We start from the raw sequence: 27727 nt of genomic DNA on the forward strand, positions 1-27727 counted from the left end.
TAATAGATATATAATTTATTCAATTCCGAAGACAACAACTATTTTAAACTTTTTTTGAAATGTGTTCTACATGGGCGTGACCCACTGTGGCGCTGTTAAACTGCTGTCAAATGGTGTTATTATTAACGTCCGTGTTCATCAGGTACATTTTAGTGATGTGAGATAAAGTATGTGTTGTGGCTAACCTGTGATGGTTCAATATATATCGCTGGTGTGATTGTCGATTGTTTCATGTTTATTTACTCTGTCGTTATCTCGAAAATATTCGTAATTAGTTCTGTTTCTTGAGTCTCTGTTTTGTTGAAGTATAATAATGAGTAAAAGTAAAGTTATTAGAAATCCTCTGAAGGCTTTTAAGAAAAGGAGAAATGTTGGAAAGCCAAAGGTATGTGTTATTACTGTAAATAATAACATTCTAACATGGTACGAGCGATGCTTGCTTTAGACAAGGAACGCCTTCGGGCTGCAGACAGGGCTGTAAAGAGTCTAAAAATACAAGCAAGAGTAAACAGGAGGAGGAACAAGAGGAAGCTGGAGGAGGAGTTTGCAGAGGATGAAGATAATCCATCCTATGGACCTGGAATGCACTAAAAAGTTAATCCAATCTTTGTCGCTCGATTCCCAAAACTTTTATTTTCTCATACTAATTACATGTTTTCTAAGGATCTTCCAAACATATTTGTTTCAAACTTTCAGCAAATGTTACACAGTACCTTCTGCATAATTTAACACAGCCTTTTTCCAAAAAAAAACTGTATATTTTTGAATATATAAATAAAAAATTGCAAAAAAATGTTGTGAATTTTCATTACAATTGAAAAAAAAATCATCTTTAATAACTGAACTCAAATTTTGTAAAATCCCTGTGTTAAGTTGTAGCCCATATTCCAATAAATAATCTGTAAAAAGTTCAACTTCCTACCTCAAATACACTCCTGGAAATTGAAATAAGAACACCGTGAATTCATTGTCCCAGGAAGGGGAAACTTTATTGACACATTCCTGGGGTCAGATACATCACATGATCACACTGACAGAACCACAGGCACATAGACACAGGCAACAGAGCATGCACAATGTCGGCACTAGTACAGTGTATATCCACCTTTCGCAGCAATGCAGGCTGCTATTCTCCCATGGAGACGATCGTCGAGATGCTGGATGTAGTCCTATGGAACGGCTTGCCATGCCATTTCCACCTGGCGCCTCAGTTGGACCAGCGTTCGTGCTGGACGTGCAGACCGCGTGAGACGACGCTTCATCCAGTCCCAAACATGCTCAATGGGGGACAGATCCGGAGATCTTGCTGGCCAGGGTAGTTGACTTACACCTTCTAGAGCACGTTGGGTGGCACGGGATACATGCGGACGTGCATTGTCCTGTTGGAACAGCAAGTTCCCTTGCCGGTCTAGGAATGGTAGAACGATGGGTTCGATGACGGTTTGGATGTACCGTGCACTATTCAGTGTCCCCTCGACGATCACCAGTGGTGTACGGCCAGTGTAGGAGATCGCTCCCCACACCATGATGCCAGGTGTTGGCCCTGTGTGCCTCGGTCGTATGCAGTCCTGATTGTGGCGCTCACCTGCACGGCGCCAAACACGCATACGACCATCATTGGCACCGAGGCAGAAGCGACTCTCATCGCTGAAGACGACACGTCTCCATTCGTCCCTCCATTCACGCCTGTCGCGACACCACTGGAGGCGGGCTGCACGATGTTGGGGCGTGAGCGGAAGACGGCCTAACGGTGTGCGGGACCGTAGCCCAGCTTCATGGAGACGGTTGCGAATGGTCCTCGCCGATACCCCAGGAGCAACAGTGTCCCTAATTTGCTGGGAAGTGGCGGTGCGGTCCCCTACGGCACTGCGTAGGATCCTACGGTCTCGGCGCGCATCCGTGCGTCGCTGCGGTCCAGTCCCAGGTCGACGGGCACGTGCACCTTCCGCCGACCACTGGCGACAACATCGATGTACTGTGGAGACCTCACGCCCCACGTGTTGAGCAATTCGGCGGTACGTCCACCCGGCCTCCCGCATGCCCACTATACGCCCTCGCTCAAAGTCCGTCAACTGCACATACGGTTCACGTCCACGCTGTCGCGGCATGCTACCAGTGTTAAAGACTGCGATGGAGCTCCGTATGCCACGGCAAACTGGCTGACACTGACGGCGGCGGTGCACAAATGCTGCGCAGCTAGCGCCATTCGACGGCCAACACCGCGATTCCTGGCGTGTCCGCTGTGCCGTGCGTGTGATCATTGCTTGTACAGCCCTCTCGCAGTGTCCGGAGCAAGTATGGTGGGTCTGACACACCGGTGTCAATGTGTTCTTTTTTTCCATTTCCAGGAGTGTACTTTGTGAGGAAAGATGTAATTTATAAGCGTTATTTTAACATTGCAAGTATAGGGCGTTCCGGAGCCCCTTAAATACTTTTCGCCCTGCATGTATCTGCGTAGCCACTGTGCTCAGTGGGCAGTGTGCACGAGTTCAGGCGTGTGGTCTGCGTGTGTTTCAGTTCCACCCGGGGGGCCAGGCGTTCTCGACGGCGTCTGAAGACAAGTCCGCCCGGCTGTGGGACCTGCGGTCCGACCAGCAGGTGGCGCGCTACGAGACGCCGGCGGGCAAGGGCGGCCCCGGCTTCACCTGCTGCGGGCTCTCCCTGTCCGGCCGCTACCTGCTGGCCGGCGCCGACGACAACTCCATCCACTCCTGGGACACCCTCAAGCTCTCACACTGCGGTCAGTAACCTCCTACAAATGAGCTGCTCCAGCACAGGTGAAGTCGGTAATGTGCAGGGAGCTGGGCACTTCTGGCCACACGTTCAGATTCTTCACAGTGGGTAGCAACAAATGCACGGACAGTTGGGAAAGCTAGTGAACAGGTGCAGTTGTGACCAGGGTTGAGGAAACTGTTGACATTCTTGGACGATCATCAAACTGTGCCCCTTTGGGCAGATGTCACCAGGGATGGGGAAATGGTGAAGCCATTCTTGCAAGCACTATTAAAGAGCTGGTCGGCCACAGTCAGCGGTGACCAGGATGGTATGGCTACTAATGATCATACAGGGTGTTTCAAAAATGACCGGTATATTTGAAACGGCAATAAAAACTAAACGAGCAGCGATAGAAATACACCGTTTGTTGCAATATGCTTGGGACAACAGTACATTTTCAGGCGGACAAACTTTCGAAATTACAGTAGTTACAATTTTCAACAACAGATGGCGCTGCAAGTGATGTGAAAGATATAGAAGACAACGCAGTCTGTGGGTGCGCCATTCTGTACGTCGTCTTTCTGCTGTAAGCGTGTGCTGTTCACAACGTGCAAGTGTGCTGTAGACAACATGGTTTATTCCTTAGAACAGAGGATTTTTCTGGTATTGGAATTCCACCGCCTAGAACACAGTGTTGTTGCAACAAGACGGAGGTTTAATGTAACCAAAGGACCGAAAAGCGATACAATAAAGGATCTGTTTGAAAAATTTCAACAGACTGGGAACGTGACGGATGAACGTGCTGGAAAGGTAGGGCGACCGCGTACGGCAACCACAGAGGGCAACGCGCAGCTAGTGAAGCAGGTGATCCGACAGCGGCCTCGGGTTTCCGTTCGCCGTGTTGCAGCTGCGGTCCAAATGACGCCAACGTCCACGTATCGTCTCGTGCGCCAGAGTTTACACCTCTATCCGTACAAAATTCAAACGCGGCAACCCCTCACCGCCGCTACCGTTGCTGCACGAGAGACATTCGCTAACGATATAGTGCACAGGATTGATGACGGCGATATGCATGTGGGCAGCATTTGGTTTACTGACGAAGCTTATTTTTACCTGGACGGCTTCGTCAATAAACAGAACTGGCGCATATGGGGAACCGAAAAGCCCCATGTTGCAGTCCCATCGTCCCTGCATCCTCAAAAAGTACTGGTCTGGGCCGCCATTTCTTCCGAAGGAATCATTGGCCCATTTTTCCGATCCGAAACGATTACTGCATCACGCTATCTGGACATTCTTCGTGAATTTGTGGCGGTACAAACTGCCTTAGACGACACTGCGAACACCTCGTGGTTTATGCAAGAAGGTGCCCGGCCACATCGCACGGCCGACGTCTTTAATTTCCTGAATGAATATTTCGATGATCGTGTGATTGCTTTGGGCTATCCGAAACATACGGGAGGCGGCGTGGATTGGCCTCCCTATTCGCCAGACATGAACCCCTGTGACTTCTTTCTGTGGGGACACTTGAAAGACCAGGTGTACCGCCAGAATCCAGAAACAATTGAACAGCTGAAGCAGTACATCTCATCTGCATGTGAAGCCATTCCGCCAGACACGTTGTCAAAGATTTCGGGTAATTTCATTCAGAGACTACGCCATATTATTGCTACGCATGGTGGATATGTGGAAAATATCGTACTATAGAGTTTCCCAGACCGCAGCGCCATCTGTTGTTGAAAATTGTAACTACTGTAATTTCGAAAGTTTGTCCGCCTGAAAATGTACTGTTGTCCCAAGCATATTGTAACAAACGGTGTATTTCTATCGCTGCTCGTTTAGTTTTTATTGCCGTTTCAAATATACCGGTCATTTTTGAAACACCCTGTAGGTGCTCATGTAGCCAAGCTTCTGCAAGCAGTGGAATGTGGGTTGAGGAAACTGCTCACCTGCTTCGACAGTCGGACAGCTGGCCACCTGGGTTGGATGTGCCACATCTGGGGAAACTGCTGATGTGTGTACATCAGGGAGCCATTAACCTTCAGGCAATTGTGAGCAATGGTGAGGAAACTGCTCATATGCTTGAGCAGCTGTGAAAATGGGAACACATGGGAAGATGTCACAGGGATGGAGAACCCACTCCACTGTGGCGAGTTTTGGAGCTGGAGAGTTTAGCTGGAGGGGTTATAGAGCTGAACTCAGGAAGACTCACGCTTGGCCAGTCTTGGTGCTGGAAGAGCAAGTGTAGCAGAAAAGGTGGGGGGAGGGGGGGGGGGGAGCCGCTAATGCACAGGGACTCAGTAGCTCAAAGGCATGGGTGAACAGGGGTCGTGAAACTCTCAACAATATTTGGGCATTCAGTTAGTTGGCCGGCCGCGGTGGCCGAGGGGTTATAGGCGCTTCAGTCCGGAACCGCGCGACTGCTACGGTTGCTGGTTCGAATCCTGCCTCGGGTATGCATGCGTGTGATGTCCTTGGGTTACTTAGATTTAAGTAGTTCTAAGCTGTAGGGGACTGATGACCTCAGATGTTAAGTGCTGTAGTGCACAGAGCCATTTGAACGATTTCAGTTAGTTGGGCAGCCACGGGCAAATGTGGCCACGGCCTACATCTGCATCTACATCCATACTCCGCAAGCCACCTGACAGTGTGTGGCGGAAGGTACCTCGAGTACCTCTATCGGTTCTCCCTTCTATTCCAGTCTCGTATTGTTCGTGGAAAGAAGGATTGTCGGTATGCCTCTGTGTGGGCTCTAATCTCTCTGATTTTATCGTCATGGTCTCTTCGCGAGATATACGTAGGAGGGAGCAATATACTGCTTGAATCTTCGGTGAAGGTATGTTCTCGAAACTTTGACAAAAGCCCGTACCGAGCCACTGAGCGTCTCTCTTGCAGAGTCTTCCACTGGAGTTTATCTATCATCTCCGTAACGCTTTCGCGATTACTAAATGATCCTGTAACGAAGCGCGCTGCTCTCCGTTGGATCTTCTCTATGTCTTGTATCATCCCTATCTGGTACAGATCCCACACTGCTGAGCAGTATTCAAGCAGTGGGCGAACAAGCGTACCGTAACCTACTTCCTTTGTTTTCGGATTGCATTTCCTTAGGATTCTTCCAATGAATCTCAGTCTGGCATCTGCTTTACCGACGATCAACATTATATGATCATTCCATTTTAAATCACTCCTAATGCGTACTCCCAGATAATTTATGGTATTAACTGCTTCCAGTTGCTGACCTGCTATTTTGTAGCTAAATGATAAAGGATCTATCTTTCTGTGTATTCGCAGCACATTACACTTGTCTACATTGAGATTCAATTGCCATTCCCTGCACCATGCGTCAATTCGCTGCAGATCCTCCTGCATTTCAGTACAATTTTCCATTGTTACAACCTCTCGATACACCACAGCATCATCTGCAAAAAGCCTCAGTGAACTTCCGATGTCATCCACCAGGTCATTTATGTATATTATGAATAGCAACGGTCCTAAGACACTTTCCTGCGGCACACCTGAAATCACTCTTACTTCGGAAGACTTCTCTCCATTGAGAATGACATGCTGCGTTCTGTTATCTAGGAACTCTTCAATCCAATCACACAATTGGTCTGATAGTCCATATGCTCTTACTTTGTTCATTAAACGACTGTGGGGAGCTGTATCGAACGCCTTGCGGAAGTCGAGAAACGCGGCATCTACCTGGGAACCCGTGTCCATGGCCCTCTGAGTCTCGTGAACGAATAGCACGAGCTGTTAGGGTCCAGGGAATCATTGTTGCGTCGTCTGTTAGAGGAGCTGAGAAGGCACAGACTGCAGTCATCTGGTACAAAAGAATTCTGATGCGCGTGCAGTCAGGGAGCTCGGCGAGTGAGCTACTGAAATGAGTGTGGCTTGGCACAGACAATTGTAAGAAGATCTGTTTATTTCCAAAAATACATGTTCCCAGTGGGATGTTGCCATACACATTTTAATCAGCTGCGTTTCTGACTGATTTGGGAAATTCTTGCACATATGCATGACAGTACCACTGTAATAAATTCGTGCTGCTGTATTACTTGTGCTTGAGCACTGAATTATTTTTTTTAAATGAATCACGCCTACAGCATTTCCAAAGGTACAGTATAAGGTATGCTGAATAATTTCAATTATTTTCGTAGTCATTGAATGTCTTGAATTTTTGTCTATGTACTCTTAACTGTACAATTTTTTGTTAGTAACTCATGAAATAAGTGTGTGTAGTAAACAGTAACGATAAAGACTCCCGAAATATGTTACTTTTCCTGTATCAGACTGCCCTCCTATAGATGCTGTTCATCCATGAACGGATTAATTTTTTCGCACATTTTAATAATTAATCCCACCATCACTTGAGGTACTATACACACACACACACACACACACACACACGCACACATATATATATATATATATATATATATATATATATGTGTGTGTGTGTGTGTGTGTGTGTGTGTGTGTGTGTGTGTGCGTGTGTGTATAGTACCTCAAGTGAAGGTGGGATTAATTATTAAAATGTGCGAAAATATATATATATATATATATATATATATATATATATATATACAGGGTGGTCCACTGATTGGGCCCGGGCCAAGTATCTCACGAAATAAAAGTGAGACGAAAAAACTGCAAAGAACGAAACTCGTCTAGCATGAACGGGAAAACCCGATGGCGCTATGGTTGGCCCGCTAAATGGCACTGCCAAAGGTCAAACGGATATCAACTGCGTTTTTTTAAATAGGAACCCCCATATTTTATTACATATTCTTGTAGTACGTAAAGAAATATGAATGTTTCAGTTGGACCACTTTTTTCTCTTTGTGATAGATGGCGCTGTAATAGTCACAAACGTATAAGTACGTGGTATCACGTAACATTCCGCCAGTGCGGACGGTATTTGCTTCGTGATGCATTACCCGTGTTAAAGTGGACCGTTTACCAATTGCGGAAAAGGTCGATATCGTGTTGATGTATGGCTATTGTGATCAAAATGCCGAACGGACGTGTGCTATGTATGCTGCTCGGTATCCTGGACGACATCATCCGAGTGTCCGGACCGTTCGTCGGACAATCACGTTATTAAAGGAAACAGGAAGTGTTCAGCCACATGTGAAACGCCAGCCACGACCTGCAACAAATGATGGTGCCCAAGTAGGTGTTTTAGCTACTGTCGCGGCTAATCCGCACATCAGTAGCAGACAAATTGCGCGAGAATCAGGAATCTCAAAAACGTCGGTGTTGAGAGTGCTACATCAATATCAGTTGCACCCGTGCCATATTTCTCTGCACCAGGAATTGCATGGTGACGACTTTGAACGTCGAGTACAGTTCTGCTATTGGGCACAAGAGAAATTACGGGACGATGACAGATTTTTTGCACGCGTTCTGTTTAGCGACGAAGCGTCATTCAACAACAGCGATAACGTACACCGGCATAATATGCACTACTGGGGCAACGGAAAATCCACGATGGCTGCGACAAGTGGAACATCAGCAACCTTGATAGGTTAATGTATTGTATGGCATTATGGGAGGAAGGATAATTGGCCCCCTTTTTCTCGATGGCAATCTAAATGGTGCAATGTATGCTGATTTCCTGCGTAATGATCTACCGATATTACTACAAGATGTTTCACTGCATGGCAGAATGGCGATGTACTTCCAACATGATGGATGTCCGGCACATAGCTCGCGTGCTGTTGAAGCGGTATTGAATAGCATATTTCATGATAGGTGGGTTGGTCGTCGAAGCACCATACCGTGGCCTGCACGTTCATCGGATCTGACGTCCCCGGATTTCTTTCTGTGGGGAAAGTTGAAGGATATTTGCTATCGTGGTCCACCGACAACACCTGACAGCATGCATCAGCGCATTGTCAATGCATGTGCAAACATTACGGAAAGCGAACTACTCGCTGTTGAGAGAAATGTCGTTTCACGTATTGGCAAATGCAGTTCACATCATTTTGAGCATTTATTGCATTAATGTGGTGTTTACAGGTAATCACGCTGTAACAGCATGCGTTCTCAGAAATGATAAGTTCGCAAAGGTACATGTATCACATTGGAACAAGCTAAATAAAATGTTCAAACGTACCTGCGTTCTGTATTTTAATTTAAAAAACCTACCTGTTACGAACTGTTCGTCTAAAATTGTGAGCCATATGTTTGTGACTTACAGCATCATCTATCACAAAGCGAAAAAAGTGGTCCAACTAAAACATTCATATTTCTCTGCATACTACACGAATATGTAATAAAAAATAGGGATTCCTATTTAAAAAAACGCAGTTGATATCCGTTTGACCTATGGCAGCGCCATCTAGTGGGTCAACCATAGCGCCATATGGTTTTCTCCTTCAAGCTAGACGAGTTTCGTTCTTTGTGGTTTTTTCGTTTGACGCTTATTCCTGAGATATTTGTCCCGGTCACCATCAATGGACCACCCTATATATATGTATATATATGTTGTTGTTGTGGTCTTCAGTCCTGAGACTGGTTTGATGCAGCTCTCCATGCTACTCTACCCTGTGCAAGCTTCTTAATCTCCCAGTACCTACTGCAACCTACATCCTTCTGAATCTGCTTAGTGTATTGATCTCTTGGTCTCCCTCTACGATTTTTACCCTCCACGCTGCCCTCCAATGCTAAATTTGTGATCCCTCGATGCCTCAGAACATGTCCTACCAACCGATCCCTTCTTCTAGTCAAGTTGTGCCACAAACTTCTCTTCTCCCCAAGCCTATTCAATACCTCCTCATTAGTTACGTGATCTACCCACCATGTCTTCAGCATTCTTCTGTAGCACCACATTTCGAAAGCTTCTATTCTCTTCTTGTCCAAACTAGTTATCGTCCATGTCTCACTTCCATACATGGCTACACTCCATACAAATACTTTCAGAAACGACTTCCTGACACCTAAATCTATATTCGATGTTAACAAATTTCTCTTCTTGAGAAACGCTTTCCTTGCCATTGCCAGTCTACATTTTATATCCTCTCTACTTCGACCATCATCGGTTATTTTACTCCCTAAATAGCAAAACTCCTTTACTACTTTAAGTGTCTCATTTCCTAATCTAATTCCCTCAGCATCACCTGACTTAATTTGACTACATTCCATTATCCTCGTTTTGCTTTTGTTGATGTTCATCTTATATCCTCCTTTCAAGACACTGTCCATTCTGTTCAACTGCTCTTCCAAGTCCTTAGCTGTCTCTGACAGAATTACAATGTCATCGGCGAACCTCAAAGTTTTTACTTCTTCTCCATGAATTTTAATACCTACTCCGAATTTTTCTTTTGTTTCCTTTACTGCTTGCTCAATATACAGATTGAATAACATCGGGGAGAGGCTACAACTCTGACTCACTCCTTTCCCAACCACTGCTTCCCTTTCATGCCCCTCGACTCTTATAACTGCCATCTGGTTTCTGTACAAACTGTAAATAACCTTTCGCTCCCTGTATTTTACCCCTGACACCTTCAGAATTTGAAAGAGAGTATTCCAGTCAACATTGTCAAAAGCTTTCTCTAAGTCTACAAATGCTAGAAACGTAGGTTTGCCTTTTCTTAATCTTTCTTCCAAGATAATTCGTAAGGTCAGTATTGCCTCACGTGTTCCAACATTTCTACGGAATCCAAACTGATCTTCCCCGAGGTCGGCTTCTACCAGTTTTTCCATTCGTCTGTAAAGAATTCGCGTTAGTATTTTGCAGCTGTGACTTATTAAACTGATTGTTCGGTAATTTTCACATCTGTCAACACCTGCTTTCTTTGGGATTGGAATTATTATATTCTTCTTAAAGTCTGAGGGTATTTCGCCTGTCTCATACATCTTGCTCACCAGATGGTAGAGTTTTGTCATGACTGGCTCTCCTGAGGCCATCAGTAGTTCTAATGGAATGTTGTCTACTCCCGGGGCCTTGTTTTGACTCAGGTCTTTCAGTGCTCTGTCAAACTCTTCACGCAGTATCTTATCTCCCATTTCATCTTCATCTACATCCTCTTCCATTTCCATAATATTGTCCTCAAGTACATCGCCCTTGTATAAGACCTCTATATACTCCTTCCACCTTTCTGCTTTCCCTTCTTTGCTTAGAACTGGGTTGCCATCTGAGCTCTTGATATTCATACAAGTGGTTCTCTTCTCTCCAAAGGTCTCTTTAATTTTCCTGTAGGCAGTATCTATCTTACCCCTAGTGAGACAAGCCTCTACATCCTTACATTTGTCCTCTAGCCATCCCTGCTTAGCCATTTTGCACTTCCTGTCGATTTCATTTTTGAGACGTTTATATTCCTTTTTGCCTGCTTCATTTTCTGCATTTTTATATTTTCTCCTTTCATCAATTAAATTCAATATTTCTTCTGTTACCCAAGGATTTCTATTAGCCCGCATTTTTTTTTCCTACTTGATCGTCTGCTGCCTTCACCACTACATCCCTCAGAGCTACCCATTCTTCTTCTACTGTATTTCTTTCCTCCATTCCTGTCAATTGTTCCCTAATGCTCTTCCTGAAACTCTCTACAACCTCTGGTTTAGTCAGTTTATCCAGGTCCCATCTCCTTAAATTCCCACCTTTTTGCAGTTTCTTCAGTTTCAATCTGCAGTTCATAACCAATAGATTGTGGTCAGAATCTACATCTGCCCCAGGAAATGTCTTACAATTTAATACCTGGTTCCTAAATCTCTGTCTTACCATTATATAATCTATCTGAAACCTGTCAGTATCTCCAGGCTTCTTCCATGTATACAGCCTCCTTTCATGATTCTTGAACCAAGTGTTAGCTATGATTAAGTTATGCTCTGTGCAAAATTCTACAAGGCGGCTTCCTCTTTCATTCCTTCCCCCCAATCCATATTCACCTACTATGTTTCCTTCTCTCCCTTTTCCTACTGACGAATTCCAGTCACCCATCACTATTAAATTTTCGTCTCCCTTCACTACCTGAATAATTTCTTTTATCTCGTCATACATTTCATCTATTTCTTCATCATCTGCAGAGCTAGTTGGCATATAAACTTGTACTACTGTAGTAGGCATGGGCTTTGTGTCTATCTTGGCCACAATAATGCGTTCACTATGCTGTTTGTAGTAGCTAACCCGCACTCCTATTTTTTTATTCATTATTAAACCTACTCCTGCATTACCCCTATTTGATTTTGTATTTATAACCCTGTAATCACCTGACCAAAAGTCTTGTTCCTCCTGCCACCGAACTTCACTAATTCCCACTATATCTAACTTTAACCTATCCATCTCCCTTTTTAAATTTTCTAACCTACCTGCCCGATTAAGTGATCTGACATTCCACGCTCCGATCCGTAGAACGCCAGTTTTCTTTCTCCTGATAACGACGTCCTCTTGAGTAGTCCCCGCCCGGAGATCCGAATGGGGGACTATTTTACCTCCGGAATATTTTACCCAAGAGGACGCCATCATCATTTAATCATACAGTAGAGCTGCATGTCCTCGGGAAAAATTACGGCTGTAGTTTCCCCTTGCTTTCAGCCGTTCGCAGTACCGGCACAGCAAGGCCGTTTTGGTTAATGTTACAAGGCCAGATCAGTCAATCATCCAGACTGTTGCCCCTGCAACTACTGAAAAGGCTGCTGCCCCTCTTCAGGAACCACACGTTTGTCTGGCCTCTCAACAGATACCCCTCCGTTGTGGTTGCACCTACGGTACGGCCATCTGTATCGCTGAGGCACGCAAGCCTTCCCACCAACGGCAAGGTCCATGGTTCATGGGGGATATATATATATATATATATATATATATATATATATATATATATATATATAGGATTATTACAACTGATTGAAGCGATTTCACAGCTCTACAATAACTTTATTAATTGAGATATTTTCACAATGCTTTGCACACACATACAAAAACTCAAAAAGTTTTTTTAGGCATTCACAAATGTTCGATATGCGCCCCTTTAGTGTTTCGGCAGACATCAAGCCGATAAACGAGTTCCTCCCACACTCGGCGCAGAATATCCCCATCAATGAGTTCGAAAGCATCGTTGATGCGAGCTCGCAGTTCTGGCACGTTTCTTGGTAGAGGAGGTTTAAACACTGAATCTTTCACATAACCCCACAGAAAGAAATCGCATGGGGTTAAGTCGGGAGAGCGTGGAGGCCATGACATGAATTGCTGATCATGATCTCCACCACTACCGATCCATCGCTTTTCCAATCTCCTGTTTAAAAAATGCCGAACATCATGATGGAAGTGCGGTGGAGCACCATCCTGTTGAAAGATGAAGTCGGCGCTGTCGGTCTCCAGTTGTGGCATGAGCCACGCGTGAAACTTGCCCGCACGCGTTCAACCGTTTCTTCGCTCACTGCAGGCCGACCCGTTGATTTCCCCTTACAGAGGCATCCAGAAGCTTTAAACTGCGCATAACATCGCCGCATGGCGTTAGCAGTTGGCGGATCTTTGTTGAACTTCGTCCTGAAGTGTCGTTGCACTGTTATGACTGTCTGATGTGAGCCCATTTCAAGCACGACATACGCTTTCTCGGCTCCTGTCACCATTTTGTCTCACTGCGCTCTCGAGCGCTTTGGCGGCAGAAAACTGAAGTGCGGCTTCAGCCAAATAAAACTTTATGAGTTTTTCTACGTATCTGTAGTGTGTCGTGACCATATGTCAATGAATGGAGCTACAGTGAATTTATGAAATCGCTTCAATCATTTGTAATAGCCCTGTATATATATACCATGCTTTGTGATATACCAATAGTTAGTTATTTAGTTTCATGCTGCATGTGTCATTTGCACGATAAATCGTAATGATGTGGAACTAGTCATTATACAGGGTGAGTCACTAACTATTGTCGCCGAAAGTCACTCTGAAAGTATGATTGGAGCTGGGAGGTTTGTGGGACAAAAGCTGCATGAGACAACGGGGGCCATGGTATGACGTTGGTTTTTTGTTGCTAGGCGGGGTCGCGTCTAAGATATGAATATCAACTTTGTTTTGTTTTTTTTTTAAAAAAATAGGACGGTATAGTTTGGTACTTATTTTCTGATAGCGGCTATCGAAACGAATCCAAAGATGTTGAACAGTAAGGTCTTCGAAGGTCAACAAAGCTCAAAATGTTGGCATGAACGTCCATTTACAGAAGGTGTTCCAAGTGATGACCATTGGTATCATTGCAGTGCTGCAGTCTTCTTCTCACGGACTGAGCGGTACTCCTTATCACTTCGGCACTTATCGAAGCACATGCTCTGACAATTCTCTCTTGCATAACTTCAGGTGTAGTTGGAACGTCTTTATAAACAATGTCTTATACGAATCCTGACAAGAAAAAATCCAGAGGCGTCAAGTCTGGCGAGCGAGCCGGCCACGACTCGTCTCCTCCGCATCCAGTCCAATGATTTGGGAAGTGTCTCAGCAACTCATTTGTAGCCATCAGCGAAAAATGTGCCAAACACCCATTGTGTTGATACCACTGTCTGTTCCTTGTTCTTCCAATAACAGACATAATATTACGTGCAGGAATGTGGTGTACTTCCTACCATTAAGGTTTCCTTTGATGAAATAGGGGCCTATAATTCTGTCCTCCAGAATCCCACACCATACATTCAGCGGCCACAGTTTTTGGTGTGCAACTTGCCGCAGCCAACATGGATTTTCAATTGCCTAATAATGCATGTTATGCAAATTAACATTTCCATGATTCGTGATTGTACCCTCGTCAGCAAATAAAATCAAATTAATAAACGTCTCATCCCTCTGAATCTGAAGTTGAGCCCATCGGCAGAATTCATTGCGATGGATACAATCTGTACCAGTTAATTCTTGGTGCAGGCTGATATGGTACGGATGATGTTTATGGCAATGCAGAACATGAACAACACTACTCTGGCTCATGCCTAACACAAGGATCTCGACCACAGTGACAAGAGTACCAATTTCCGCTTCCTCGTCAGTAACTTTCCTTTGTCGGATATGTTTCCGATGCATTAAAGATCGAGTTGTTGTATCCAAAGTTCTCGGGTGTCCAGCCGGATCCGATTGTCGAAGTTCCACGATATTTCGGCGAATAACCGTTCCGGGACACCCGAGAACCTTGGATACAGCACATTCGCAGGGAAAGCCTCAGATCACACATGATCCAGTTGTTCTCAATTTTACATATATTTAAATGTACAACGTGTAGGGTGAGTATGTTGAGGATATCTTTCAGTGTATAAGTCTATAGCTTTCACTGAATTTCGTTGGCATTCTCCGTAAATGAGAAGCAAATGGAGTTGTTCTTCGAATACATCATTCACATTCGCTTAATTCGACGATACTAGTCTTATACACTCCTGGAAATTGAAATAAGAACACCGTGAATTCATTGTCCCAGGAAGGGGAAACTTCATTGACACATTCCTGGGGTCAGATACATCACATGATCACACTGACAGAACCACAGGCACATAGACACAGGCAACAGAGCATGCACAATGTCGGCACTAGTACAGTGTATATCCACCTTTCGCAGCAATGCAGGCTGCTATTCTCCCATGGAGGCGATCGTAGAGATGCTGGATGTAGTCCTGTGGAACGGCTTGCCATGCCATTTCCACCTGGCGCCTCAGTTGGACCAGCGTTCGTGCTGGACGTGCAGACCGCGTGAGACGACGCTTCATCCAGTCCCAAACATGCTCAATGGGGGACAGATCCGGAGATCTTGCTGGCCAGGGTAGTGGACTTACACCTTCTAGAGCACGTTGGGTGGCACGGGATACATGCGGACGTGCATTGTCCTGTTGGAACAGCAAGTTCCCTTGCCGGTCTAGGAATGGTAGAACGATGGGTTCGATGACGGTTTGGATGTACCGTGCACTATTCAGTGTCCCCTCGACGATCACCAGTGGTGTACGGCCAGTGTAGGAGATCGCTCCCGACACCATGATGCCGGGTGTTGGCCCTGTGTGCCTCGGTCGTATGCAGACCTGACTGTGGCGCTCACCTGCACGGCGCCAAACACGCATACGACCATCATTGGCACCAAGGCAGAAGCGACTCTCATCGCTGAAGACGACACGTCTCCATTCGTCCCTCCATTCACGCCTGTCGCGACACCACTGGAGGCGGGCTGCACGATGTTGGGGCGTGAGCGGAAGACGGCCTAACGGTGTGCGGGACCGTAGCCCAGCTTCTTGGAGACGGTTGCGAATGGTCCTCGCCGATACCCCAGGAGCAACAGTGTCCCTAATTTGCTGGGAAGTTGCGGTGCGGTCCCCTACGGCACTGCGTAGGATCCTACGGTCTTGGCGTGCATCCGTGCGTCGCTGCGGTCCGGTCCCAGGTCGACGGGCACGTGCACCTTCCGCCGACCACTGGCGACAACATCGATGTACTGTGGAGACCTCACGCCCCACGTGTTGAGCAATTCGGCTGTACGTCCACCCGGCCTCCCGCATGCCCACTATACGCCCTCGCTCAAAGTCCGTCAACTGCACATACGGTTCACGTCCACGCTGTCGCGGCATGCTACCAGTGTTAAAGACTGCGATGGAGCTCCGTATGCCACGGCAGACTGGCTGACACTGACGGCGGCGGTGCACAAATGCTGCGCAGCTAGCGCCATTCGACGGCCAACACCGCGGTTCCTGGTGTGTCCGCTGTGCCGTGCGTGTGATCATTGCTTGTACAGCCCTCTCGCAGTGTCCGGAGCAAGTATGGTGGGTCTGACACACTGGTGTCAATGTGTTCTTTTTTCCATTTCCAGGAGTGTAGTTACTATTAGTGTTGTATTGCGAAACCATCCAATGGTGTTTACATGCCAATGGCACGTTAGATGGATACACCGTATTCGGCGAATATTTACTATTTGCACGATATACGAGAGAGAATTGTCTGTCAGAGCATGTGCTTTGATAAGTGCCAAAGTGATAAGGAATATCACTCAATCCATGATAAGAAGAGTGGAGCACTGCATTGATTCCAATGGTCATCACTTAGAACACCTTCTGTAAATGGATCTTACTGCCACCATTTTGACCTTTGTTGACCTTCAAAGACCTTACTGTTACACGTCATTGGATTCCTCTCGATAGTTGCTAAAAGAAAATAAGTACCAAACTATAGCATCCCACTTTAAAAAAAAAAAAAAAAAACAAAGTTGACATTCATATCCCTGATGCGCGTCATATTATAGCCCACGTTGCTCCATGCAACATTTGTCCCACAAACGTTTCAGCTAAAATCACACTTTCGGAGTTATTCTAGGTAGCAATAGTTAGTGACTCACCTTGTATGTATGAGGGCGTTTGAAAAGTCCGTGCAAAAATAAAAACTACTTACTTGTTTGGAGTAAACTTTTTTGTTTTTCGGCATAGTCTCCGAGGGAGCCAAGTCTATGGAATATGGGGGGGTGTGAAACGACTTAGAATCCTATTTCCATTAATTTTGCGACCACAACGATTGACGTGTGTGCTGGCGCATTGTCGTGATGGAAAAGGACTTATTTGCTGTCCAATCGCCGGTGTTTTTTTTTTTGCAGCTTGGGTTTCAAACGGTCCAATAACGATGAATAATATGCACGTGTAATAGTATTACCCTTTTCCAGATAGTCGATGAGGATTATCCCTTGCGAATCCCAAAAGACAGTCGCCATAACCTTTCCGGCCGAAGAAATAGTCTTCGCCTTTTTTGGTGCAGATTCTCTCTTGGTAACCCATTGTTTAGATTGTGATTTGGTCTCTGGAGTATAGTAATGTATCCATGTTTCACCCACAGTGACGAAACGACACTTAGAGTCCTGCAGATTCTTCCTGAACAGCTGAAAACCATCCTTGCAACACTTCACACGATTCCGTTTTTGGTCAAGCGTGAGCAATGGCGGAGCCCATCTTGCAGATAGTTTTCTCATGTCCAAATATTCATGCAAAATATTATGTACCCGTTCATTCATACAAGGTCCCAATCTTCTACTCAGTCCAATCTACCAGTTTCACGAATGATGATGAATGATGAGGATAGCACGAACATGCAGTCCCCAGGCAGAGAAAATCGCCAACCTGGCCTGGAATCTGACTTGGGACCCTGTGGTCGAGAGGCAGCAACGCTAGCCACTATACCACGAACTGCGGATTTCCTGGACTTGCACCATAGGGTTGAGAACTGCAAGGTCCCCCTAAATGGGTCAGGTGTGCACTACATATCAGAGGCTGTTACTCAGGTTAGCTGGCTGTGTTTCGGGTGCACACAAGGGTTCTTTTAGATTGGGTGACTCTATCCAATCCATATAATGATAGCTGTAGGAAACCCAGAAGTATCAGTGTAATATCGAAAAAAAAGTGCTTCCAATAGGTTAAAGTATTAAAATCCTAATGGTGAACTGCTGAAACATTCGCAACACAGCGACAGAGTTTGAAGCGCTCATGAAAAACAGTGAAGCTCACACAAAACGAGGCACAGAAAGCTGGTTGAAATCTGACATTTACAGCAGTGAGATTTTTGAGGAGAATTTAAGTGTATATCGAAAGGATAGGCACATGGGAAATGGTGGCGGCTTATTAATTCAAATCCACCAAGTTAGAAATTTAAGCTGCTTGTAAGGCTGTTTGGGAAAGGCTCAGTATCAGGGGTGGGCATAAAACGATAATTGAATCCTTCCATCGCCCACCAGACGCATCTCCTGATGTGACCAAAAACTTTAGAGAAAATCTCAGTTCACTTTTATGTAAGTTCCCCTATGACACTGTAATCACTGGTGGAGACTTTCATCATCCAATAAATAATTGGGAAAATTACAGTTTCGTTAGTGACAGGTGTCAGATCCTGTGAAATTACTAAACGCCTTCTCTGAAAACTACCTGTAACAGATAGCTAGGAACCCCATTAATGATGGAAACATATTGGATGTAATGGCAACAAGTAGACCTGACCTCTTTGAGGATGTCCACATAGAAATTGGTATCACTGACCATGGTGTGGTTGTGGCAACAAAGTACAAAGAACAACTAAAACATGCAGAAAGATACATATTTTCAGTAAACTAGTCAAAAAATTAGCAGTGTCATATCTCAATGAGAAATATGAAACTTTCATCACAGGGCAAGAACATGTGGAGGAACTCTGGCTCAAGTTTAAAAGAATAGTTGATCATGTACTGGATATATGTATACCCAGTAGAACAGTGCATAATGAGAGGGAACCCCATGGTATACAGTCACTTTAAAGAACCTTCTGAAAAAACTGAGAGTATTGCATAATAGGTGTGAAACGAAGTGTAGGGATGACATGCACACCTCAGAAAACTTTAATACCGGCTACAGTGACCACAATGCACAGCAACTTGCCGTATGCGGAAGTGTTGATTTGTCTAGGAATGGAAGTGTTACCTACAAGAGAAAATTCAGCATGCAAAATATTGAGCACTTCAAACATATGCTAAGTACTCACTCGTGGAATAAAATCTACAATAGTTACAACACAGATGAAAAGCTGGATAATTTCATGGAAATTTACAGACATTGTTTCGAAATTGCATTTCCAAAAAAGAAAATAATTTGTAAAGGCCCCAGCAAACCCAAAACTTGGATTACATCAGGGATCAAAGTATCATGTAGAAGAAAAAGAGAATTTTTTGCACTATCAAAAACAGATAGCAGCCCTGAATTTGCTCACCACTTCAAAAAATACAAGTTAACTCTGAGTCGTGTAATAAGGGAAGCAAAATTAAGGGAAAATGACAAACTTATTATGGAATCATCAAACAAAGCTAAGACAATGTGGAATACGGTACAGAGACTTACTGGAAAGGTGGAAACACACAAAAATATTGTATTGTCACAGGCGGGCAGCAAGATCACTGATCCAAAATTAATTGCTAACCACTTCAATTCTTACTACACCAATATTGCTCGTGAGTTAGCGAAGGAACAAATGGGAAAAACATCAAACAAAATATTACAGGAAATTTCTGGAAATAGCGTAACAAGTACATCCATGTTCCTCCATCCAATAAGTAGGGAAGAACTGTTAAACAGTATAAAGTCATTAAAAAATAAATATTCAGCCGGAGTCAACGATGTGCCAGACTATATTATAAAAGCATCAGCTGAACAGATACTCGCACCACTGCTAGATATATGCAATTCTTCACTATCAAGTGGTATTTTCCCACAACAGTTAAAAACTGCAAAAGTTGTACCCCTTTACAAAAAGGGCGATCGGCAGCAGATGGTCAACTATAGGCCTGTGTCACTCCTATCAGGTTTTTCAAAAATCATTGAAAAACTAGTTCTGCTACATCTAACTAATTTCTTTAACAAAAAAAAATATGATTTCAGGATGTCAGCATGGCTTCAGGCCTCAGTGCAGTACTGAAACAGCCACTTTTAGCCTCATAAATCGTATTTTAAATTCAGTGGATAATCACAAAAATGTTTCGGGGATTTTCCTGGATTTAACAAAAGCATTTGATCTAATAGACCATGAAATTCTCCTAAGAAAGTTAGAGTGGTGTGGCTTAAGAGGCCTGCCACACGAGTGGCTGAAATCCTACCTAGAAAATCGCTCTCAGATAACAGAGGTAAAACAAATGGGAAAAAACGAACTCCAAGCTTATCAATCGAAACCTTCCACATTAACCCACGGTGTACCACAAGGCTCAATTTTAGGTCCCTTTCTCTTCCTAATTTTCATAAACGACTTTCCCCTACACGTTCAACACTCCGAACCAGTGCTATTTGCAGATGACACAAGCATATTAATTGAAGGTGAAAATGAAATGGCTCTAAGTTTAAATGCTAAAGTCACAAGTGAATATGTCTCAGAGTGGTTTATGAGGAATAAATTACTGATAAACCCTCAAAAAACAGTCGTCTTACACTTGCATACACAACAAAATAAAAACCCATTAAAACCAAACATGTCAATGGAAAACCAAAGAATTAACAGTGTCACTGAAGCAAAATTTCTTGGCAACTACTTACAAGACAATCTTAAATGGAATTCCCACATCACTTCATTAAATTCTAAACTATCCAAAATGACTTATGCAATGAGGATTATATGGAACAACACAAGTCCTGAAACAGTTAGAGCAGTGTCTTACGCTTGCATACACTCCCTATTAAGATATGGCATCATATTCTGGGGAAATTCTTCTCATTGCATAACCACATTCCGGAAGCAAAAAAAGATTGTGAGGGTAATGAAAAATGCCAACACCCGAAAATCATACAAACCATTCTTTAAAGAACTGGGGATTCTACCCCTACCATGTATCTATATACTAGAAGTTGTAATGTTCCTAAAAAAAAGCATGCTAAAAAATGGAAATGTATTTATTCAAAATAAATATGTACATGAACACCATACAAGGGCAAATAGTGACATACACAGACATCATTGTTACACCACACTGTGCAAGAAAAGTGTATATCACTCAGGTTCACATTTATTTAATAAGCTGCCAAGTAACCTAAAGGCCATAAACAAAATCCATAGCTTTAAAAAATCTGTAACATCATATCTCTTGGTAAACTGTTTTTACTCAGTAACACAGTATCTAGAAAAATAAGTTGGTTGTAACAATATAAATATGTAATGTAACAATATAGCAATATAAAAATGTAACAATTTATAAATGTAATGTATACACCAATGTAACAGTATATTAATGTAATATCATTTTGTCCAACATCTAAGGTATGGTATATGTACCACAAAGATTCAGGACGCAAGTAAATACATAAATAAATAAATAAATAAATAGAGACAATCTGAATGAAATAAGTTCGGCTGTCAAGAGAGCAACGCGTGATACCTTCAGCGACTACTGTAGCAGAATATTGTCAATTGATCGTTCACAGAAACCAAAGAGATTCTGGTCATATGTAAAGGCTGTTAGTGGCACCAAAGTTAGTGGCACCAATCCCTAGCGAAACTGAGGGTAACAAAGAAAAGCTGAAACGCTTAACTCCATTTTCAAAAGTTCATTTGCAGTGGAAAACCCAGGAGAACTTTTCCAATTTAATCCTCATACCACTGAAAAGATTAATGAAATAAGTATTAGTGTCAGTGGTGTTGCGAAATAGCTGATATCGCTGAAACTGAACAAAGCTCCAGGCGCCGAAGGAATTGCTGTCAGACTTTATACTGAATTTGCGGCTGACTTAGTCCCTTTTCTAACTGTGGTGTATCCCTCGACCAAAAAACCGTGCCCAGTTCTTGGAAAAAGCCATAAGTCACACTTCTACTGATCCAAAAACTACTGTCCAATATCCTTGACATGAATTTGTTTTAGAATCTTAGCTCAAACGTAATGAGGTATCTTGAGCAGAAGGACCTCCTCACTGCTAGCCAGTGTGGATTTAGAACACATCGATCATGTGAAAACACACACTCGCACTTTTCTCACATGACATATAACTTTGGATCAAGACAATCAGGTAGATGCTGTATTTCTAGATTTCTGAAAAGTGTTTGACTCAGTACTACACCTACGCTTGTTGTCAAAACTATGATCAAATGGGGCAGCAAGTGAAATTTGTGACTGGATTGAGGACGTTTTGGTAGAGAGGACATAACATGTTATCTTGTATGGAGAGACATCATCAGATGTAGAAGTGACATCGGATGTGTCCCAGGGAAGTGTGTTGGGCCCCTGGCTGTTCATGATGTATATTAATGATCTTGCAGACAATATTAATGGTAAAATCAGGCTTTTTGCAGATGGTGTGGTTATCTATAACGAACTACTATCTGAAAAAATCTGCATAAATATCCAGTAGGATCTTGATAACATTTCAAAGTGGTACAAACATTGGCAACTTGCTCTAAATGTTCAGGAATGTAAAATTTTGCACTTCAGCATACGAAAAAGCGTTGTAACCTATGACTATAATATCAGTGAGTCGCTGTTGGAATCAGCCAACTCATACAAATACCTGCATGTAACACTTTCTAAGAATATGAAGTGGAATAATGACATAAGTTTAGTTGTGAGTAGAGCAGGTGGTTTGTCTTCGGATTTATTGGTAGAATGCTGGGGAAGTGCAGTCAGTCAACAAAGGAGATTGCTTACAAATGCAATGGGTTCTAGAATGTTGCTCAAGTGTGTGGGATCCATACCAAATAGGACTAATAGGGGATATTGAACGTATACAGAAAAGGCAGCACAAATGGTCACAGGTTTGTTTAAGCTGTGGGAGCGTGTCACAGAGATGTCGAAGGAACTCAACTGGAAGGCTCTTGAAGATAGACAAAACACATAAGCTATCCCAAAAAAGGTCTATCAACAAAGTTTCAAGAAGTGGCTTTATGATTCTAGGAATATACTACAACCCCTTATGTATCGGTCATATAGGGATGATGAGGATAAGATTAGAATAATTACTGTATGCACAGAGGCATTCAAAGAATTATTCTTCCCACACTCCATCCATGAATGGAAAAGGAAGGCACCCTAGTAACTGGTACATTGAGACATACTCTCTCCCATACTCTTCATGGTGGTTTGGAGAGTATAGATGTAAATGTACATGTAGATGGTAAGATAGCGCAAGTGCAAAATAATGCTGGATAGCAACACTACTCAGTTCAAGTTTGAAAATTTGAAGTATTTCTTATGAGCGAAAGTGCAGGCCGGTAATTTTAGAGTTTGCACCGAAGATTACATCGCGTGTGTGAATATATATATATATATATATATATATATATATATATATATATATATATATATATATATATATATATATAAGATTTTGATAATCTGCACTATTGATGGAATTATATTTGTACACTGGCAACGTAACTGTTAGTCAGTCTTAAATTACTAAATAAAATAATCTTCTTCTCTGACACCGTAAATTATGGTGCTGTATGATTCAGTGATGAATTAGATAAGAACCAGTACACCACGGAGTCTTTAAAGAAGTGAACTCCAACATATAAAAGGAGTTCAAACTTTGATTACTTTACAAATCAGTATTTGATGTTAAACATGTAATCGAGAAAAAGTTTAGGGAAGTTCTGAAATGAAACGTTAAGTCTGTTGGAAGTTGCTAAGTTCTCTCATTCTCAGGTACTGTGTGACTATAGCCTGGGCATCTGCATGCAGCAAGCTATGCAGCCTCAACACGTGTACACATTTCCTAACTGTTATACGTGTCTTGCTGTCTTAAACCTTGAACATAAGATTATATCTCTTAATGAATGGATTATAACTGCATTTTGATTATTAAATTCGGTCACAAATTATGTCGTATCAACTTTTTGTAGCCCCAGAAGCCATTAGATTAGCAACTTACAACTGGGACCGTGCTCCATAAACTGGGTTAGTTGTTTATAAACGTAAATCATAAGCAGTGATTAATTAATAAAGATGAGAGGATTGAAGGAATTTCCTTATTTATAAAATGTAATAAACTTTTGATTCATTACAAACTGAATACCATTCATTTTTTATTTTATTTATTTATTTATGTATTTCTTTTTGGTGGAGCATTCAGCCAATTATCAGACAAGCTAATAGTTGGGCAGATGGGGATCCCAGTTTGGAATAAATGAGAGGGGCTTACCAGTTCTGGCATACACCTTACAACCAAGTGTAACCTCACAAAAATCTTGGTCAAAACAGGAGACTGGAACCACATTAATTTATTTCTGGGTCATGATATTTCGTTGAGGATGTTGTCACAGTCAAAAATTGAAGTATTACGTGTGTGTGTGTGTGTGTGTGTGTGTGTGTGTGTGTGTGTGTGTGTGTGTGTGTGTGTGTTTGTTTTACTGAATGGAGTGTAATACGATCATATCCTTTTTGTGCATAGAGCAATGAATACATCACTTTGGCATATGTGTCCCTACCTAAGAGTCTGTTAAAAAAGTCTTTTCGTATTCTCTATTTTACCTCATTGCTAGACTCCAATATTGTGACACTGGCATGGGATCTCATGATGAATCCAGTTTGTTAATCCATCCATCTCTTGTTCTCTTGTAGGCTTCTAGTTTCAAGATGTGATTAACGTGAACATGTGATGCCTAGTAAATTATGGAGTATTACTGTACATACATTGTTCAGTTCTAAAGCATACAGGATACCATATTTGTTTAATTATGGTACATAGCACAGCTGCACCCTTTGTAGTTTATTCAGAGCTACTCGCAGGCCTAGTGCTATTTATATTTATGTCATTTAAACATTGTTTTGATTGCAAGTATATGACCGTTGTGCTTAGCACTCCCAAAACCATCTTTATAGAGCTCACACAAAGTCACCTGGGTCATGCACAGAATCATGTTCTCGTCCCGACCGCTGAGTGAGTCTGTTCCTTTGTGTTGAATGGGCGACTGCTCAGTTTGCTGTCATCTGCTGGGCAGTGTGCTCCATCCATTAGATGCAGCCACACCAGCTGTATACGTGTTGATTTTTTTCAGTGCCCTAGTCACTCACCATTCATTCCAAATGTCTTATTGTCAAATTACTGGCATAGCCAATTAGCACTAGCATCTGCAGACATACTGATTGTAGCTTGGATGTTGTGTGAAATAAGGGTTTGACCAAAGTCTTCAGCTGTTGAACTGTATACCCCCTACTCGGACATAAGCATTCACAACCAGTCCTCCTGCCACTGCCATTCTACAACCCCCCCTTCCATTTCATCCAATGGGTAACAGAGAAGTAATTTTCTGAGTACTCTGCAGTCAGTTTTTTTATAAGTTGAAAGTCATAGCTCACACTGTTTTGGCTGTGAATTGCTGTCTCACTACCTTTAATAATATTCCAGTTAACATGTACCTGTAAGTCATTACTCTGCAAGACTGAGATTTCAGATGATGGTTGTGAACTGCCACTGACATGTATGTTGTTGTTGTTCTTGCAGGCACGCTGTCTGGGCATGAGAACAGGGTGACATCACTGAACGTGTCCCCCAATGGCATGGCTGTGGCCACATGCTCCTGGGACCAGTATGTACGAGTCTGGGGCTGAACCCAGGACCCCTGCCACTGCCACCACCACCACCACCCGTAGCCCCACCCACCATAAACAGCCGACTGCGGAGCAGATGTTGGCCGTCAAGTATGGTGTCACCTCATGGAAAGGCACTTCAACACTTTTGAGGTCGTGACATATAGTACAGTGTGAGGGCACTGCCCAAGAGGTGAAATGAATCTCACAATGCCATGCACCCTCCCCATTCTTAACTGATACATTTCAAGAGTATTACTTCAGGATGTCAGGTTAAGCTTCAGGATGATACAAATCAAACTGCAGACAAATTGCACTGCTCACATTCACCAATATTGTTTATTTTATCCACAATTTAGTTCAAGAACTAAACTCGCTCCTCTTCATACTGACATTACATTTTTTGTGCTGCAAAGCCGTTAATGTACTTCTTGTTTCATTTTGTAATCTAGTAATTGATATATCAATTTATATAGAAATATGTTATCATGTCACAAGTGTAATTACGGTACAGCTCTAATATTACTTCAATCTACTCTCAAACACTCATATATGTTTGCATCATCTCAGTCACATCATATCACTCACTCCAATTCAGTTCCACCACTTCTCCAATTCTCACTTCTGCATCTTCCTGTATATCTGAAGTCATTGTAATCAACACCATTTTTAACAAATACTGGATGTAAGGTTCAGCTTTCAGGTGTTATAAATTAATTTACAAACAAGTTGTTCTGTTCACAGTCACCAAAATTATTAATTCTGGCCACATATAGTTTTAAACAGTTACCCCCATCTTATTAATGTCGACAGCTGCATTTGCTCTGTTGTAACACAAGTAATTTATTTGTTCTTGTCTCGTTATACAAAGTAACACTTGACATATTCATTAATATGGAGGTATAGTATCATATTTAAAGCATAATTACGCTACAGCAATAGTACCAGATACTCACAAACATACAAATATTTGTACAGCATTACAATCACACAATATCACTCACTCCACTTCAATCTCATAACTTCTGCCTTTGCAATACTTGTTTCTGAATCCTCCTGTATAGTTAAATATGACATAACAGATTTTTTTTTAAAAATATCAGTACTTAATATGAGGTTAAGCTTAAGAATGTTAAAAATTAAATGTCAAAATTTGTGTTTTTGTGGTGTGATACATTAATGTATTTACCCTTGGTTCATTTCATAAATTAGTGTTAGATGAATCAATTTTTACAGTGATGTATAATCTTTCCTTAAGTATAATTATACTACAGTTGTTACATTATTTTCGTTAATTCTAAAATACATATCCATTTGTGCACCATCTTAATCATTTTACTCATTGCACTTCATTCCCTACACTCGATAGCAACTGAAAGCAGGAGAAAGTCAAATAGTAGAAGAAAAATACTCACGTAAAAACACAAGGTTCATTCAGTGGACCTCATACAGTTAACATTATCTTGTGTGGAAAATATCCCTTAAGTTTTTTAAGATAAACTCACAGTGTTGTCGATCCTATTTTCTTAGTGTAATTCTCGTCTATGTACTACCCTCCAGTTTGGTTACATTGCTTGAAAGCAAATAAATTGTTTGCAATTTGATGCCAGTAGGAAAAAGGGAAGAGTTGCTCATAGCTTTTTAATATGGAATACAACAAAAATGGCATAAACTCTCATTTATTTTTTATCTAAGAATATCATCTAAAAGTGCCTGATTAACGAATAACTTTCTCACTTTCAACTTAATTTTTTGTGTTGCTTTATTAATTAAATTAAAAAAAACATATAATCTTATAATGCACTGCCCAAGAGGTGAAATGAATCTCACAATGCCATGCACCCTCCCCATTCTTAACTGATACATTTCAAGAGTATTACTTCAGGATGTCAGGTTAAGCTTCAGGATGATACAAATCAAACTGCAGACAAATTGCACTGCTCACATTCACCAATATTGTTTATTTTATCCACAATTTAGTTCAAGAACTAAACTCGCTCCTCTTCATACTGACATTACATTTTTTGTGCTGCAAAGCCGTTAATGTACTTCTTGTTTCA

At 42.5% G+C, this 27727-nt stretch overlaps 1 protein-coding gene across 1 annotated transcript in view; it reads left to right on the top strand.

Moving 5' to 3' along the window:
* Positions 1-27446, top strand: part of LOC126108536 (guanine nucleotide-binding protein subunit beta-2) — a 170056-nt gene extending 142610 nt beyond the window's left edge. Inside the window, exons 7-8 of the mRNA XM_049913821.1 lie at positions 2518-2740; positions 25582-27446. Of these exons, the coding sequence (XP_049769778.1) occupies positions 2518-2740; positions 25582-25688 (330 nt within the window). The 3' untranslated portion in view covers positions 25689-27446. The remainder of the gene's footprint in view (positions 1-2517; positions 2741-25581) is intronic.
* The last annotated feature ends 281 nt before the right edge of the window (positions 27447-27727 follow it).

Source organism: Schistocerca cancellata, chromosome 11 (assembly GCF_023864275.1).
Source record: "Schistocerca cancellata isolate TAMUIC-IGC-003103 chromosome 11, iqSchCanc2.1, whole genome shotgun sequence".
NCBI classification, from domain to species: domain Eukaryota; kingdom Metazoa; phylum Arthropoda; class Insecta; order Orthoptera; family Acrididae; genus Schistocerca; species Schistocerca cancellata.